Below are 19,238 nucleotides of genomic sequence, written 5' to 3' on the forward strand. Positions count from 1 at the left end.
GCTGCCTGCGGCGGGGAGAAGAGCCGCGCGTAGGCCGTCGCCGCCTCAGCTGCCTTCCCCGCAGTGACCCGCGATTCCCGGCTGCCCCCTGCTGGGCCCCGCCGCCCCGCCATGTGACCCGGGCGGTGACAGAGCACTTTTATCTGCTTAGTCATCGTTCCCCTCCTCCTCCTCCCTCCCCTGCCGCCCCGGGAGAGCTCCCGCGAGCCTTCCCGCGCCTCCGCAGCCCAGCCGAGGAGCACGGAAGGGCGACGGCAGCAGCGCCAGGCTCCGGACGCTTCCATGGGGACCGAGAGCGGCAGCGGCAGCGGCGGCGGCGGCGGAGCCGGCGCCTTGCTGGGGCACGCGGGCACCCTCAACCTGCAGACGGGCAACCTGCTCAACTGGGGCCGCCTGCGGAAGAAATGCCCGGCCACCCCGAGCGAAGAGGTGAGGCCGGCGCGGGCGACCTGATGGGGTGGAGCGGTGGAGAGAAGGGGTTGGAGCGGGATGGAGGTTCAGGCAGCGTTTCCGACGACCATTAGACCACTCTTGCTAGACGTGGGGAGGCTGCGGAGCATGTGGCGTTTAGGTTTGCTCTTCTTTTTAAACCTATCGTTACACACTCGCGCACACGCAATAGAATTAAAAACGTTTTTGACCAATAAACGTAGGAGTTTCACAAGAAAAAAGCAAATAAAAAGAACAGCATGAACATAAAAGATACTTCTATATATTGATCTCTATATACAAGATTAGCACTTCTTACACTTGTGCAGGAAGATGGGGGTCGACACAAACTCAGATCCCCCGTTGTGATTTATTGACTGCCTTCCCAAAATGAGTGATGGGAAGCCCAAGTCATAAGCCTCTTTTTTATCATAATTACTGGGTAGGCAGGCATATGGTTCCCTTAAGCCTTCTGTGGCAAAAGATACAGACAACATGCTTCTTTGGGTGAGTAGGCAGCCTTGTATCCTTTCTTTATTTTTACATCTCAGCGCCCACTTTTCCATTAAATAAAAAACACGAAAGTGTAATATTACAACCCGAATCAAGAGATAATATTAAAAACCAAAGCTCTTATAATAAATGTCATTCTGGTATCCATGAGATGGAAGGGCACTTCCCACTGAATTAGGCTGGAGGTGAGTGGAAGACTTTCTGTTATTGATTTACTAAGCTCCCTTTTTCACTTTAGCTGGGGAATAGGCACAGTAAGGGCAAGCCTGGGATCCCAGCAGAGATTACCTTTAATAGTAGTAGTATTGTATGACATTTTTTTCTCCTGCAGGTGTGTTTTTACTCAATATGACATCCTGTATACAAAAACAATCTACCATTTCTGTCATGCTTTTCACTATCTGTTCGTAGGCCTTCAAAGCTTCCACAGAATATGGTTATCAGGTGAAAATCATTTTTTAAAAATTGCCCACTACAGTTTCTACACTTATATCTGCCAATGTTTTTCCTCCAATACTTTTATATTAGCTTTTTCTTAAAATGAAACTCAAGAATTTATGGGAGAAAAACTGCCAAACATATACTATGCTCCTGTTGAAGCATCCATTTTTTGCAATTACTTCGCTCTGTTATATTTTTCTTATCTTTTTAAAAATCACACTTGTTAGAAAAGAAGATGCACTGCAATGGTCTAGAAAATATTTTCTCCAAAAGCCTAATTTTAAGAGCTAGTATTAAAGAAATGTGTTAAAGCCAATTGTTTGGCTTTTCAGAAGGAATTGTAGTGTTGGTTTGTTGCAGCCAAAACAATTCGTGTAGTAAGAACATAAAGACTAACGCACAAACTTTCATGGGTGGGGTGGGGTGGGGAGAGAGTTTACACCCATATACCTGGTATGGTTGACAGAATTGTAAAAAGTGAAGCCAAAAGGAAAGTGAAATGCATAAACTACAATTTAATTACTGGGATGGTGTAGGCCCAGATTCATAATGGGGGGAAAGCTGCTGCTGAAATTCTGCTGAAACTTTGTCAGGACCTCTTGTCCATGAGTCCAAATAATAAAGATATCATTAATGTGTATCAGGTAGAGGACATACTTTTGAAAGTAGGAGCTGAGAGAGCGTTGGTTTAAGTCAGCCATGAAGTTGTTGTCAGACTCCAGAGTCATACAAATAACCTTGGCCTTGTGAAACTGTTGAATGTACTAATTTATGACTAGCATTTTAAGTCACCATTTTGAACTATTGAAAATTTTATCAGCAAAGGTGCTGATTTGACAAGCAGATATGTTTGATCATATGCTTTGTGCTTTGTTTCTCTACTTTTTTACTATTTTTAATGCTAAAGATTTATTTAGAAAGCAATCCTCCACACACATACACACACACACCCCAGAAGTAAAATGATTAACTAAATGCATTTCCAGCTTGGCATTGACTGTTGCAGCATGTATCTGCAAATCCTCGCCTGGTTGTAATTGCAGTATGGAATCTGGTTGTAATCATAGTATAGAATTGTGTCTCATCTCCAGGTCTTCTGGGCAGGTAGTGAAGTCAGACCCTTTTAATTAACTAAAAATGGTATAGGAAAATCACATTTCATTCTTTCATTACTTTTTGGTTAACCAGAGCTGTTCAAAGATGTTCAACCAATGTGCTCATATAATCTGCATTTTTATGATGAAAAAAAGTAAGTTGATTCCTTAAGTCCCGTAAAAGTTAAAAAACCAGATATTTAAATTGGTTTATTCTAGACTGAAAAGTTTTTATGTCCCTAATTTTGCAATTTTAGCATTGCTATATCTGTGTTTTATAATATTACATACATTCCTTGGGATGCCTTGTGGACTAAGGACAGTTTATAATTTTAAAACTAAATAAATACAATGAAATATTGTTAACTCTCTGCAACAACTGATAATACAAAACAGTTGTCCCCATTTGGAATTAAGGTTTTTCCCATCTTACACCCAAATAATTGTTTCTGGTAAAGCTGTTGGCATAAGCATGTAGGGGATTTTGGCTTGCAGTATGGACTTCCGTGATATGAGTAGAGAACAAGTATTTTCCTGTTAGAACTCATTCTGGTAGAGTAGCAGTAGCTCAATTAAAATTGCTTTGAGATGTCTTAGAAAAACTACCAAGTTAACTTATTTAAGAATCAGCTTGCTGATGCTGATTATTAGTAATGTAATCATTATTATTATTCTGAAGTTGAGGTTCAGTTTGTAGTTCTGAGCTTTGTAGAGCCAGCTGGGTGGCTTTGTTTAGAGTGTAGATTATAAGGATTGGGAGCCATTGTTCTAACTGTAGGCTCCTACACCATTCTGACGTAGCAATGAAATTACAATTGGCAGCTGTCCAGCAGTGGTCAGCTTGTAATGGCTCAGAGTGGCTCAAACAGTTCATAATTTTCAATGTATAATGTACAAAAAACTCCAATGGGTCTACCCCAGGGTAATGTCTCTTTCCCATCAAGCTATCCCATAAATATACACCAAGGGCACAAGCCAACACACGTTTAGACAGAATAAAAGAGCTTGCAATGTTTAGGGAATCCTGGGAGTTTGTACAACTTTTTCCCCCTGTCTAAATAGGTACAGGATTATAACACAAATTTATTGTTGCAGGTATGGGTCATCATCAAGGTGCATGCCCATAATGCACAAACTCATATAAAATCAGCATATGCTAATTTATACCTATACCTGCAAATTTAGAAATAATCAGTACAATTGATGTAAATTTTACAAGAGGCAAAGCTAACCACATAGTTTCTCATCTCAGTCTTCTTCAATAAAATCTTGATTTAATTTCCACTCTTCTTTGAATCATCCCAAACCAGTGGAAAAGGTTTATTTTGAATGCAACATGTGGAAATGAAAGGGCTATTGCATGGTTGCTTTGGTATTTCTTCATTGTTATTTAATTCTAACCTACCTTTTCTCCACTTGCAAGAGTTACATCCTCCTCTGAACTTTTACAACAACCTCATGAGGTTAGTCAGACAGAGCTACTGACTGGCTGAAAAATCACCCAGTGAACTTCATGGCCGAATAGAGGCCAGAACCTGGAACTCTGGAGTCCTGGTCCAGTTCTGTGATGACCACAGCATAGTGGCTTTGTATACAGGAGCTTTTCAGAATCTCTGGTGCCTGATATAGGAAGCATGAATATAATATTGTTTGTAACACGGCAGGTGATACTTAGGTGCACATACTTCTATGCTCACAAATTCCAGCTGAAACTGGTATTGATCAAATTGAGTACTGAGGAAAAAGACTGAGCCTTGTACAAATCATAATGTGCATTTTGCTTCCCTGAATGGAATTACTATCTTGCTCCCATAACATGTACAAAACACTCATGCAGTCCTTCCTTACGGAATATCTGCCTGACGTATCCTTTCCTGTTTTCTGATCCTCTTTCTTTCTCTCCATGCGATTATAGTTTGTAAGGTGAGAATTGTTTCAAACCTGTGGTTTTCAGTCTTATTCAGGGCCCCCAGGATTTCTCAATGAGGATGTGAGTAAAGCTGGACAGGTTTTTCTTGAAAAACTGCATCTTCACTGCTAGTAATCTTGCCCTCCAATGTGTAGCTTTTATACCTTATAGGTTTTGGTTTACCCAAATCCAACATAGCAGAGAATACTGTAGATATCTGGACTATAAGGCAATCAAATACTTCTGAGTTTGGTAGCCATCAGTCTGTAAAGCAGTTATACCATTAATAGGTTAGATTTATATATGTTTGCATACTTCTGTAACTTTAGAAAAAGATGCCTGTCCAAAAGTTTAAAGAAACCATGAGACAACTTACACTTTATTAAACAAGTGTTCCTGCTCTCATCTAGAAGGGAAAACCGCAGCTAGTATTTTCTTACTCATTTTCTCTTACAGCAATCTTCAAAACCAAAATAACTCTGTACAGATAAATATGCCCTTATTGGGCTTAAGATTTGTCCTTTTGCAGTTGTTCCACCTATTGCAGTTGTTCCACCATACTTAAGCAACAGTCTTTTATTTGATTGGCAGGTTTAAAGCTTGAGTTTTATTTGGGATGAATTCTTAGCATTTGAAAACAGCCAGCTCACAAAAATATTCACAGAGCTGCAAGATCAGTCAACACATTGTTATTTTTAAAAAGATGTCACAATTCATTCTGGCCTCGGCACCAGCGTTGCCCTGTCTCATGTCAACAGAGAACTAGTTGGTATCGCCCATCAGTATCAACTTATTCTCAGTCCAGATTACAATGATCTTGAACACAAAGCTGAATTTCTGGCACTCCCTTGTTTTTTTAGTTAGAGGGACCAGATGGCGGTGGATAATGTACAGATCAAAGTTTCCACGGATGATTGGTTAGGCTAAGCTGGAGGCAGGTAGAAAGAAGAAAATGATTTACCTTATGAGCCTCCCCCAGTTTTCAGAAGACTACACAGTGCAACCTGTCTCATCCTGGTTCCTGCCAAGTGTGCTGGACTGCAACTTCCATTATCTCCGGCCAGCATGGCCAAATATCTCTGCGCCCAGTGCCCTCCAGGCATCCAACTGCTACTCCCACCACTCCCCGCCAGCATGACAAATGGCCGGGGACAATAAGAGCTGCAGTTGAACAGCTCCAGAGGACCCAAGGATGGGACAGGTTGCACTGTGTGGTTCTCTAAAAACTGGCCAGAGGTTTGCAGGTGGACTACTTTCCCCTTATCCTAGCCAGTCTTATTTGGAGAATTTAATTTGTAAAATATCTGGTAACAGCTGGAGGCATCATGCTGGGCAGAGTGTCTGCTGTTAATTTGTTGGGATACTGGGAAAGGGAGTGCAAGACTGGGTGGACCTTGCTGGGTGTTACCTTTTTAAGGAGCAATACATACCTAATGGATCAATTCAGACAACATGGTTTATTGTGATGGGAACAAGCCACAGTCAGCCATTAACTCGTGCACTCATCCCTCCACCTTCCTGCTCCGTTATGCTCATGATGACAGCAGATAATCACAGTTTTTTGTCCTCTAATGACTTGCACTTGTAGTGAACTCCATGAATGGTCTCTTCCACGCCTCAGTCTTTACTGTTTCATTCTGGACCCTAGTCTGCCCTCATTCAGGACACCTGCTTGACAAATGGAAGAAATTAAGAATTTTTGCAAATCTGCTGTTTCCTCATTTGTTGTCCTATCTCTATAAAATAGGGATGGAGAACTTGTGATCCTCCAAATGTTGTTAGCATGATCAATGGTGAGGAAGGATGGGAGTTGCAGTCCAATAACAACACCTGAAGGGCCATACTCTCTCCATTCCTTCCGGAAGAGCTGTGCATTGCAAATATGCATTTTTACTTAGATGGAGTGACAAGGAGAGAGGAGCTGGTAGAGGTTAAGCAAGAGGACAATTTAACTGTACTCTGCTAGCAATGTGTATATATTTTCAATATACCACTAAATTTACTTTGTATGATCTACTTTACTGATTGTTGTATGGCATGACAGAAAAAGTATGTTAAATTGTTGCAACATTGCTTTTCAGCTGCGGGATTGCATTCAGAAAACCATAAATGAATGGAGTTCAAAGATCAGCCCTGATCTAATGCATGTAAGTCATTTTATGTCTGTCTGTCTTTCTTGTTTCCTTACAAATGCATTAGCCAAATAACTAGAATTTCCTGTGCCTGGGAAGTCAAACGATCCAATGGTCCAATTCCACTTCATTTGCTCTGGTTTGGTTCCAGCTGAGGCCAACAAGTGATTCCGTAACTGGCTTAGCACATGCCAGAGGATTCATCTCTGGTTCACAGGAGAACATTCAGATACAAGGCACATCATTAATAATGGGCATTTGTGCAGCATGCTAGACCAAGCTAGTAAATGCGAAATTGTTATAACTCTCAGCAATATGTTCTAGGAAGCTTGCATAAACAAACAATACATTCTAGAAACTTAAAAATGCCTGTTTTAAAATTTAATTGTACAATAAGAGGCAGGTGATGGAGCTAACAAATATATTTTAAAGAGGAAGGAAAAGAAATGACTTGGTAAACATTCACACAGCTCTCATTTTGATTAGGTAACTTTATTTCAACTGTTTTAACAGAGCCAGGGAAGCTAATAATTACCAGCCTTAATGAATGGATTGCTATATTGTAACTTGTGTATTGAGCAAACCCCCCTCAAAAAGGGGAGATAGACTTCCAATCCAAACTCATTCTAAAGCTTCCCAGGCCCTGCTCTGGAAGAGGGCAAAGTACTGAAGCCTATGCCAAACCAAAATCAGTTCTCACAGATGTGATCATTCTGATTCAGATGGAATCTTTAAGGTGTTTGGCTAAACCCTTATTTGGAGCTGGATACCAGTTTGGATTCAGCTGGGGATTCCTGGTTCAGATTCACCTGTGACTTTCAGATGATGCTGAGGTACATAACTATTTTAGGGTGGAAGTGCAGATTGCTGCCCCATACGCACACTCAGTGACCAGGCTGGAAGGAGTCATGAAGAAAGGGATTTGGGTGGCACCAGGAAGAGGCATTGTTTCTCCAGTGCTCCCGGAGTCCCCTGGCTTTACACAGTGCCCCACATTCCACAAAGCTGCTTGGACCACACCAGAGAGCAGCTGCTTTTCCTGCCACAGGCTGGGCCAAATTGCCCTGCAACCCTGCCATATTCTCTGGTCAGGGAGCTGCAGTAACAGCGGAGTTTCCTCTGCTTAGAGCATGAAGCCCAGTGAAGGTTCTGGCCTATACTGCCTGTCCAGCCTAGCTGGCCCAGACAATGGTGAGGAAGCACAGGAGTTGTAGGACAAAACATCTGGAGGGCTGCAAGTCACCTGGGAGCTATTTCCATGGGCAGCCAGGCCGCTACTGTGCGGATAGAATGGTGGACTAAGCAAACCTTTGCCTGATTCAGTGTGGCCATACTGGTACAAAATTTCAGCTATTCTTGTGGATATTTTTATTTCTAAAAATCACAACATGTCCACAATGTTTTGTTTCATTTGTAAGGTCAGCGCACAGGCTGTGCTTTGAGGCAAAATACAGGCTCAGTAGTGTCAAAAGAGGGCCTGTGGTATATTTGCAGGGCTGCAAGAATGTCTCCCTAGCTGAGGAGGACCCTATGACAGAGCACGGTTAAAGGTTGGAAGACTTTTGTTCTTAGCCATCCCAGTTGCAGGGAGTTTCAGCTCTTTTAAATATGAAAAGATGACTATCGTGATGTGCCAGTCTGATTTTTAGCTTTCTTTTTAAGCTAAGTGTACACTAAGACTATTACTGGCTTGCATTTTTATTTGCAGGAGAGGCCAGAAACCCTGGACTGCACTCTTGCTCAGGCAATAGAAAAGATCAGTCCTGAAGAAAGAGACGAGTTGAAAGTGTCAGGTAAATTCGCTTATGCTCTTGACTCAAGGGAGAGCTTCAGGGCAGGCCCTGTCATAGGTTACAAGTATCTTAGAGTGAACCATTTCTGAAGGCTTACTAAATATTGAGTGTTGAACAGGTTGGGAAATTTCAGCATCGCACAACTTGCTGAGCAGTTCCACTAAGAGGTACACACTTGCCTGCTGTAAAAGTGAAGGTGCAGTAAATGGTTCATTTTATGAATCAGTAGCCTGGTTGATTTATTTGCTTGCCTACCTTAATAGTTCATCTGGCTGTATTTGCACATAATGCTAAAGCATAGCTTAACATCATGAAGGGCTTGGGCAGATTTTGGGCTTCTGTGCTCTCCCCCATCTTCCCAGAATGGCTGTGAGGGGGAGTTTGGAAGGGTCCAGCTGTGTTTACCTAACTGCAATATGATGTATCCAAGCTCTGCCTTGGTGGTTCATGAAGCTGGTTAGTTCTGGTTAGCTGGCCTTCTCTAACCTGGTGCCCTCTAGATTTGGAGTACAGCTGCCACCATTCATGATCATAGATCATGCTAGCTGAAGCTGAGGAGAGCTGAAGTCCAAATCATCTGGAAGAACCAGGTTGTAGCAGATTACACTGAACTGTAGTTATGGTTATATGCAGCCTAGTGTTTGGCTGTAACACTAATCTTGCTAAACAGAAGAAGGTTTCAGTCCTTGCATGGTTGAGCTGGAGCAGGGAATTTGTAAAGCTAAAGCTCACACAGGGTCACCTTTCCAACGCTAAGCCATGGTTTAGCATTATGTAGGAACACAGTCAAAGGGACTGTTCACATACTGCCAAATATCATTTTTAAACCACTCCAGCCAGCCACCTGCACTGCGTTCAGATACCACTATAATGTGCCTGATGAGGGTAATTACGCTTAATTAAGCAGTCTGGCACCTGAAGGGAGGGAAACTATAGTGAATCAGTTAAAGAGTTAATTGCCTGAAATGAGTTCTTGATACTATGTTAATTCCTGTGCATAGCTATGGCTGCAGTCTGCATAATAATCCTACAACCTGAGGCAGTATAAATATTTTTTCCTGCAAGTAGAAGTTGAAGCATAATGACTGTAGTAAGAGAATGGGATTACCTTAGAGCTCTGCATTACAGAACACAAGGAGAGGGTTCATTAATAGGTAGCTATAGACTTAAAATTAAATCCGTTATTGCAGTACATGTTGATCCCCTCCCCCGCCCCCTTTTTAGGGGGGGTTGTGATGGTGCAACAAATGATACACTTGCTTTCTGAATCAGTGAACTATTTTACAACAGTGAACTATTTTACAACAAGGATTTTTATCTAAGCTGATAAGACCAACTCAAATGATCTTTAAGTTTCCATTTATGGTTCTGTAAGTCTGTCCATATCTGATAACTGTCATACATGCAACGCATATTTTTGTGATCATGACCTAATCTAGCCTGAACAATCAGCTGGAGAACGCAAATGTCTGCTGGATGCCATTTGCATCTTAGCCTCCCCAACTTGTGGCCCTGCTGATTGGGAATGATGGGAGTTGTATACCAACACACCTGGATGGTACCAGGTGGGGGGGAGACTGGTTTAACTCATTAATAGCATAATCTGGTGGTCTTCTCCCAATTTTCTGGGATTATTATAAGATTATTCAGAGTCCAAGATCAGGGGATACCAAACATAGAGCCCCATATCACCCCTCCTTGCAGCCAGCACAGAAAGAACTGTGGCCACTGCCTCTCCAAGATAGGAAATTGGCCTCAGAGAGGAGGGAAGGGGGTGTTGGGGCAGATGGGTTATTCCATATCCATATAAATGGTCCCCAGCCTCATTCCCTCTCCTTTCATGGAACTTCATTTAGAAAGGCTGGGTGCAAATTTTTCTTCTTTCTACCGTGCACTGGATACATGGAAGCATCTCAGTTTGAAGGCCAACATGTATTGAATGTGAAGGGCATTGGATTGTGTCCCGAGTTTGTCAGGAGCTCATTGGCATATACTTTTGCGGTCTAATCTACACAGAAAGAATAACAGGGCTACTGTTCACCAGAAGGACCTGAACTAACATGTCTTGCATGAAATGGCTTTGAGATCTAGTACTGTTTCTTTGTTTTCCATTCCATCTTAATGAGACGGTTGCCTAGAAATCTGTTCAAATAAACCTATAGCATGAAAGGTGCAGGTTTTTTTTTTTTTTTTTTGCAAATTTAGACCAGAAAAACAGGATTACAATGCCCACTAATCTCCAAGCAGCAGAGCTGGAAGTTAAGTGTCTTTGGGGTTTTCTGGGGGGCAGGATTGGTCTACTCATGCATAAAATTGCACCTTTAGTCTCTGCATATACCATTGACTGGGTTTGGACCACATGTCAAGCCATGGTGCTTTGCAAGTCACAATTATTTATTGTGTTGTCTGAATGTCTAATTTTTCCCTTAGGATGGTTTATAAGCCACCCTGGAAGGATTTATAAACTACCCCAGCTAGCCATAGCTTGCAGTAGGATTTGATAAACTCATGCAACTTATTGTGCTGCAAACCCAGACAATAAAATAAGCCATGATCAAGTGAAGAAACCAGGGAGCTCCTTGCCAAGAGTGGCAGAAAGTTGCTGACCGGTGACCACCTTTTCCAAGTACCCCAAAGTGCCAAAGTAGCTCTTGGGTTTAGCTGGGGAAGGGTTCCCCCAACCCCTTTAACAGCAGAGGGGCACTTCAAAATTGGGGAAACTCCTGTTCAAGGAAGCAGTCCTGTCCCTTTAAATCATAAACCTAACCCCCCCCCCACCCCAATACTGGGGCTTCCTTCAGGTTTTTCCAGTTCCTAGGGTGCTGTTCACTTGGGGTCAGTTGAAATACTGAAGGGACAATTGGAACTTTCTGGACTCCACAACAACTTTAGGGACCCTGCTTTAAAGGAGGAAGAATTGAGGGAGTATCTCCCCAAATGCCCATTTTGCAGGTCAGTGGGTTCAAGAGGCCCTTGTCTCTCTGGGTTATCCACCCACGGGGAAAAGCAGGGGGCACACGAGCACCCCCAAGCCCCCCTCCCTGAGACTTCACTTGCAAAGGGTGCTTTCCACATTTATGCATAACCCTTTAAAAATAGTTAAAATAATTATCCACGGGCTCCAAAGTTTCTGTTTGCATTGGATAAGACATCTCTGCAAATGAGTATCTACTCCCTATTAACTTTTCCCAGATTCTCTTTTTTAAACCTGGCTGGTAAGAAAAGAACCTTTTGCAGGAGAATCTTCCCCTTGGTGGTGGTGGAGGAGGTGTTCATGTGGCCCTGCGCTGCCTCACTTATCCCGGGTGTGGCTGGCACAGAGGCAGCTTTGTAAGAAGCCAGGCCGTGGCCAGTGCTCACTGGCTTGCTGTGTCTCCAGGGCCAACTTCGTGCTCCTGCAGGGTCCCTGGATCCTGCAGGAGGGAGGCAGCGGCACAGAATCCGTGTTGTGCCTTGCCATCTCTCAGGCCCAGAGGAATGTTAACCACAATGATTAAAATTCCCAAGGGGCTTGTGAGAACCCATCCATTGTGTATTCTGTTAAGCTTTAAAATGTGAATTAATAATAGACTTGGGGACTGATTGCTGTTTGAAAAACCTAATCTTTTTGTTCTGTTTTCATAAGTACTGCTGCAATTGTTCTTTTCCATTTGTGCAAAAGACAAGTTAATGGAGGAGATTGTTGGAGGCAGATTTTCCTGTACAGTACTGACTTCTCCGCTAGATAGTGATTTAACATGTTGCTATATGAGGTAGGGACAGAGAAATAGGCTTTTCTGAATTTACTTTAGGCAACCTCATTCAGAAGAAAAAAAAATAGTTCTGTTTCAAGTTCTAACATCTTAAGAATGTGTGAGTCAGGGAGGTGCCCTTATGATGTATGGAGTATTTTACTTCTTTTACAAGGTTGTTAATTATTATTATTATTATTATTATTATTATTATTATTATTATTATGAAAAGAACTATCAATCTACTACACAATTGTGTGCCTGTTCAGACAGATCTGTTCAGTCTTGCCAGCTAACATGCATGAGAAACAGATATAAACATACTCCTCTGGCCTTGAAGTATCTTCTGATTTACTGGCCGTTATAATTAGACTGTAGCTTCAGATGACTATGATTCTTATATGTCTAGAATCTCTTCAAAAGAACAAAGTCCAGTTCTGCTCCATTATGCCCCACAGCCCAGGTTCTTCAATTATTGATAAACAAAAAAAACCAAGAACTACCAAAAGAGATTGGCCCAAACTCTTCAGGCTTAGTTAGGTAGTATTGCTGCTTATTCTTTAACACTGTATTCTGGATGTCATGTGATGTTGGCATTCCACTGATGAATCGGCAAAGTGTCACTGGCTGCTCTACGTAGAAGGTATGAGAAATGTCATAGATAGAATGTGTAGACTTGGTGCCTTTTTGAAAAAGCAACCAAAAAGCCCCTTAATCTTGAGCTGCTTTTAATATTGCTATTACACTGGATTTATATCCCACCTTTTTCTTTCTTGTGAGGAACCCAAGGAAGCTTACCAAGTCCTTACTATGCTTACAATAACAACCCTGTGAAGTAGGTTAGACTGAGATTGAAAGACTGGCCTAAAGTCACTCAGTGAGCTTCATGGGCAAGTGGAGATTAGAACCTGGATTTTCCTGGTCCCAGTCCTCTACACGACACACTAGTTTAAACAGCAGACTAGTTAAACAATTGACTACTTAGAAACATTCAACACTGTCTTAGGCTAGCTGAAACCAATCCGACTCAGTTCAGTGGTATTTTTACCCACCAAGTATAGAAAATATGAATCCGTTACTGATTAGAAAGCAAGTTATTTGCATTTGTAGGAAAGCAAAAGTCCTACAAATGTTCCCCAGCCAGCCATGTAGGATTTCTTTTTCTGATAAAATGCATAGGATTGCACCCATAGTAAATGAAATACCCAGTTATTGTGAGTGGGATAACTGACCCTCTAGGATTATGGGAAGTTGTCATATCATTGGTTATGTTAGCACAGTTTGTGCACACTGTTTGTCAGCAGCTGGTTCTCCCCTCCCTAGAGATGCCAGGAAATGCCAGGAATTGGCTTGAGAAGCAGAAGATGTGCTCTGCCATTCATCAGCCACACACTGATATGCAGGTTTTATGTGCTGTTAAATAACCAGGAACACCAGGTATTTAGGTGTGCATTACCACAATAGTAGGTGCTGTCATCCCTTGTTAACTCTGGTTTTTCTTTTCCAGCAAAACTATTTATTGCAGGATCAAATTGTTCCTCCATCAGAGAAGCAGTTGATATGAGTAAGTTCAAGACTGAAACTTGAATGACTCCCATTAGTTTTTTAAATAAGTCTGAAACTGCAGTATGGGGGTTATTTCTCTGATGTTTTAAAGAAAAATATAATGACATTTGTATCTTTTTGTCACTGTCTTTGAACTGAACTTGGCAGTCAGTCAAAACATGTAGACCTTCCAGCTTGCAGAATAAACAGAAGCTTGTTATTCCCGAATGAGATCTGCACTTTATAAGCTCTGGTGTTGCTTTGCCAACCAATATTAAGCTGTTGCCTCTCTTATAGCAGTGTTTTGACATTAGAAACTGCCTTGGGGTACAGAACAGAAATGGAGAAGTATAAGACTTCATAAATGAATGTGAGATTGTCATGTCAGATTGGGTGCATGGGGTGTGTATACCTCTTCTAAGATTCAGCTTTTAAAATAACTTTCATAAAGTTTAAAAAATCTTAATAGTTTCTGAGCATTCAATTGTAGAACTCTTCCTGCCTTTTCAGCATACTTTGCTTCAGTCAATACTATATAGATTATTTGTAATTTTAAAGCATTATTTTCCTTGAATTTGTGCAAACATCCACAAAGGAGGTTTTTAGTCTTGAAGGAAAAGATTATAAGGAAAAGAAGTGAATTGGAGATAAGTAGGTTTGTTTCTGAAGATCTTTTGTAATTCTTTTTTGCCTGTCTTTTTTTAGCATGTTCTGCCCTTGGTGTTGACCAGTTGGATTCTGTGATCATTGCCCCCCCTCCAATTGAAGATGGAATTAATCTATCTTTAGAATATTTACAACCTTACTGGACAGAACTTGAAAATTTAGTTCAAAACAAAAAGATTGCTGCCATAGGGACTTCTGATTTAGATAAAACACTGTTGGAGCAACTATTCTTGTGGGCACAGGTAAGAGGCAAGCTGTTAAAACTAAAATAACCTAGAAACGTGGTTTGTTTCTGCTTCTGAAAAGCATATGATGTAAGATCTAATTTTAAACAAAATGTGGATGTTTTGATAACCTGAGAAGCAAGTTGCTAATCATGCTCCATATGTTTAATACCCAAAGCAAATTTTATATTTGTTTAAAAAAAATCACAGAACAGTTTTCAGCATGCCATAAAGAACATGTCATCACTTATGTATAGTGCAAGGCAAATACAAAGTGGTATGTTATATATGAAGGAAAGCTGATAGTTTTTATTGGTTTAGGTGAAACCAAGCAGTAACCAGGTGAATCTTGCTTCCTGTTGTGTGATGCCACCAGATCTGACTGCATTTGCAAAAGAATTTGATATCCAGCTGTTAACACATAATGATCCAAAAGGTACTGTCATGTTAAACATAAGAATTGCCTTGTTAGAGGAGACCAGATACCTATATATGCAATGGATTGTAGAATGTGCTTCCCAGAGAGGTGTGCCTGGCGCCAAGTTTATAATTCTTTTTGGTGCCAGGTCAAAAACTACTTATTTATTCTCCATTTTAAAAATTAGTTTTTTAATGTTTTAACGGTTGCTTTGATTTTGACTTTTATGTAAATTTTATTGTTACTATATTTTTTATAATGTGGCCTTATTCTATTTTGATTTTAAGAATTGTGAGCCGTCCTGGGATGCCACGCATAAGGGACGACATACAAAAGTTTAAAATAAAAAATAAATAAATGGCATCATAAGGAAAGCATTAACTCTGATATACGGAGTTCCATATTCAGTGTGGTCCACCAGATTTTTCCAAAAAGGAACCCATTCTGGGTGCCTTATGTGAAAGCTAGAACATTACGGCTACATCTCGAGGGGCAACGTGACCATATATGTGCCTTGTTTTATTAGAGCTAAAAATACTACTAATGCTGAATGCTACTGGTGCAGTCTCCTGAAAGCACTGTTCTCATGTCCCTGTTCTAACTTTAGAACTGCTTTGTGAAGCAAGCTTTCAAGAAACACTTCAGGAAAGTATTCCAGATTCCCAAGCTCATGAATGGACTCCAGCGTGGCTTCTACGATATTCAGTAATTGTGAAAAGTAGAGGAATTATCAAATCCAAAGGCTACATCCTGCAGGCTAAAAGAATCTCACCATCTTAAGATTGATTCTAAACTTGCCCACTTCTGAGAGAACGTTTCTATACTAGGTATTGCACTAAGGTGCAAACTGGAATTTGTAAAGACCAAAATTTCTTATCATAGACACCATAGTTGTCTGTCCGTTTTTCTTTCTGATATGTGTTCTGTCCTGAGATCAGTATGCTCATATGTGAAATTTTGTTTTTAATATTTTTGCTAATTTACAGATGATATATGCATAAAATATTTGGAATATTTTACGGACTAATATAAACTAAAAATCTGACTAGGTATATTTTGATTGAAACATTTTTATTTGCAAGGAATAATGTTAACTTGTTAAACCTTACTGCTGCTGAGTTGATGCAGAATAAATTTAGAAACACTGGTAGAATAGGCAATTTCCAATATAGGCCAGTGATACGAAACTAAGTTCCTGCAAGCAAATTGCTTAGATGAATGTACTGTAACTTAATTCCCACCACCCCCAGAAGAAAATCATACGACAAGAGACCTTTTACATGGCCTTGTATAACTTTATTTTCTGTTGTTTTGTGCCACATTCTTCTCGGCATGTATCCAGGAAATAGCATATTTCTGTTGGAATTGGGAAGTACTAGTCAAAGAGAATTAACTTTGCTTGCTTTGCCTGATTTCTATTTTGAGAACCATAAAAGAATGAGTGTATGTTAGATTTAAAAAAAAAAACTCATCATTGTACGCAGGGGTATCAGGCAAATCTGAGAAACTTAAAGATAAGTGCTATCTTTAAAAGTGAACCAGAGATAGCTAAGTAACACAGAAGTTGATTTTTTTAAAAAAATTGTTAGAATGAGTTTGGTGTATGCTGTTGACTACTTGGTCTAAAGAAACTACTCTATTGGTCTACTGTTAGTCGTCTAATTTTTCATCTGGCTTATAGCCAAACAAACTCTTAACGAGGTTTACATACAAAGACATTTGGATGTAATTTTATAGGATTGCTACCTGCTAGATGGAATCCTTTCATCCCTGAGGCTTTCAAATCTCATATGCTCTGCCTGACTGCTGCTGCCAGAATAGGAGCAGCAAAAGAGGCAATTTTTAAATCTGTTTTCCTGTTTAGTTTCTTCTGGGTGGACCTGTAAGCCCATCTAAAGTTGCACTGCTAGGGTTGGAGAAGCCACAGAATAGGGCAGGCCCCAAACTCTCCCCTCCCCATTCATCAGAATGCCTCCTTTTTGACCTCTGCGAGGTTATCCAAGCTTACCTTGAAGAGCTGATCCTATTGTTCTTTCTGTGGCTGGGATGAGGAGGAATCAGATCTTAGAGTCCCCCTCCCCATCCCAAAATCATAGTGGCTACTGTTTTGAGAAGAGAAATACGAAAAATCCCATGTCCCTGGATCACTCTCCCAGGAACCATGGGATTGCTAAGCCTTGTGCCACTTCAAGAAGTTGAAAATTTGTATTTGTATCAGTGCACTAGTGAACAGTTTAATGTGCAGTGATGAATTTTATCTGGAGTCTAAAGTTTTGCATTCTTAAAAAAATATTGCCATAGGCAGCTGGATAGAATGCTTTTTATTATTCATTGTATCATAGTCCCATATTTCAAGGCATTCCAGTGGTTAAATTCTTCATGCTTTTTCAGATGATTTTGAATAAAGGTGGTGATTGGTTCCTAAACTACTTTAAGCAAGCAGTGGATATCCTAGATTTCAAGTTATTCTGAATTAAGTTGCTTTGAAATAATTAAGTTATTAATGATTAGTAATGCATGAAGCCTTATGCCCAAGTTACTTGCCAAGAGTCTGGGAAAACTAATAGAATGGACTAAAGGTGTGAACCTGTCTATGTTTAAAAAGAAACCTATTGCTGGCTGGGGAGTCTCAGGAGTTTTTCTGAGCGTACATGCGATTGTGCCCTTTATTCAAACCTGCCCATCAGGATTCCGGAGTAAACTTTGAATTGCTGCTTAAATAGAACAATTCTAGAGATACTGATTGAAAATAGTATAAATATTGAATGTGCAGAAAAAGCTTGTTTAGGCAAAATATGGATTGGAATATGAAACTGTAGAACCTGCAGTTTTATGTTGTCTTCAGAATAACGGATTATTTAAATTTCTGTACTAAATGAGTTTTTTACTAGTTTGTTTTTAAAGAAAGCTTGCTTTACAGAAATATGCTGTTACTCATTTGCACCTGTGCAAACTCCCAGGTTCTGTTGAACTTTGGGAGTGGAAAATAAAGATTTTAATTGCATTTTTAAAACCCTGAACTACTCTTTAATGGTTCGTGCTGGTTGTAGTGGTACCCATAAACATAATATGATAAACTCAGTATTGTCTGAAATAGATACACAAATGCCAAAAGGTGTATGCAGAGCACATTCTTGCTGACATGGAGGGAGAAAGGGATCTTCCTTCATGTCTTTGAGCCAAGTATTTGCTCAACACACTACACACTCAGTTCTGTAACAGGCAAAATAACCACTGCCACACCTATAACCTAATGTCAAGTTTTGCAGGTGTTTGAGCACAGCTGAAAGGATGAAGATGCCTAAAGTGGGACCAACTTCTGTTCCACACAGAATGCTGTTAGGCTGTCTTACTAGTTTTCCGTCAGTCCAGTTCCCTTCAAGTGTCCAGCAGCACTTTCCTTCACATATTTAGGAAGGTAATTGAAATACGTTTTGTGTATTCTATCCAAAATAGGCCCCAAATGATCTGAACCAACCTCCAGCCTCACAATATGCTGTGGTGCTTCAGATGGAAGGGTGCTAAGTGCTCATAAAGAGAAACTCTTGTGCTACACTTTCTACAGTAAGAAAAAAAGATAGAAGGGCTGTAAAAACCTAGGAGACTTTCCAAGTGAAATTTATTTATTATTTATTAAAACATTTTTATGCTGCCCCATTCGCTGAAGCCTGACATCTAGAGCTCCATAAAATTCTGTGAATGAAGCAAGGCTGTGCTGCTGGCCAGTGGTCATGCTGTTCCTCTATTAGAAGTATCAGAAATACTGATCCCACCCAGGCAACCAACCTATAAAGGAACAAAGTTCCATCTCATTTGTCACTGCTGTTCTAAACTGGCTTGCTATTCATTCCTAACCTATAGTGTAAAGTATATTATAAAAGCATGCATATTTTAGAAGGCAGTGTGTTCGGTGGGTAGGGGAGGATGCTGTAATGAAAACATTGAAAACTGAGGCTGAAGTTATCGTTATTTCCAAGAAAGCTTCTAAAACCCAAAGAAAACAAAACAGCAGCTGCAGGCCAGAACTTCTTTTACAACCATGTCCAAAAAAAAAAGGAAAGAAAGGAGGGGGGGGGGGGGGGGGGAGAGAGACAGAGAAAACTGGTATTTTGCTTTTATTGTATCACTCCTGCTATTCACGTGAGGTAAAACCTCAGTTGGGGGCCCAAAGCACTTGCGGTTAACTGCTATGATTTAAAAAAAAAAAAAAAAACCCGTTATGCTGTTTTCCTTCTTCCTGAGAGGCTGCGATCTTCCGGGAATCCAATCCTCAAAACAAGCACTTCAAAAATTAACGTGTTGATCGCTGAAGAAAGGGAGAAGGCGAGGCGTAGAAGAGTGCG

At 40.6% G+C, this 19,238-nt stretch overlaps 1 protein-coding gene across 1 annotated transcript; it reads left to right on the forward strand.

Moving 5' to 3' along the window:
- Window positions 1-17,908, forward strand: GCLM (glutamate-cysteine ligase modifier subunit). Its single transcript, XM_044432288.1, has 7 exons — window positions 1-429; window positions 6,468-6,533; window positions 8,227-8,311; window positions 13,550-13,606; window positions 14,293-14,495; window positions 14,799-14,913; window positions 15,503-17,908. Exons 1-7 carry the CDS (start codon window positions 283-285, stop codon window positions 15,673-15,675), a joined length of 846 nt encoding a protein of 281 aa, XP_044288223.1. The 5' UTR covers window positions 1-282; the 3' UTR covers window positions 15,676-17,908.
- Window positions 17,909-19,238: the final 1,330 nt, after the last annotated feature.

Source organism: Varanus komodoensis, unplaced genomic scaffold (assembly GCF_004798865.1).
Source record: "Varanus komodoensis strain SLA01 unplaced genomic scaffold, ASM479886v1 scaffold24, whole genome shotgun sequence".
NCBI classification, from domain to species: Eukaryota; Metazoa; Chordata; class Lepidosauria; order Squamata; family Varanidae; genus Varanus; species Varanus komodoensis.

Coding starts and splice junctions, on each gene's coding strand:
- GCLM (XM_044432288.1), top strand. CDS start 283: ATGGGGACCGAGAGCGGCAGCGGCAGCGGCGGCGGCGGCGGAGCCGGC. Junction 13,607..14,292: donor CAGAGAAGCAGTTGATATGA/GTAAGTTCAAGA, acceptor GTCTTTTTTTAG/CATGTTCTGCCCTTGGTGTT. Junction 14,496..14,798: donor AACTATTCTTGTGGGCACAG/GTAAGAGGCAAG, acceptor TTATTGGTTTAG/GTGAAACCAAGCAGTAACCA.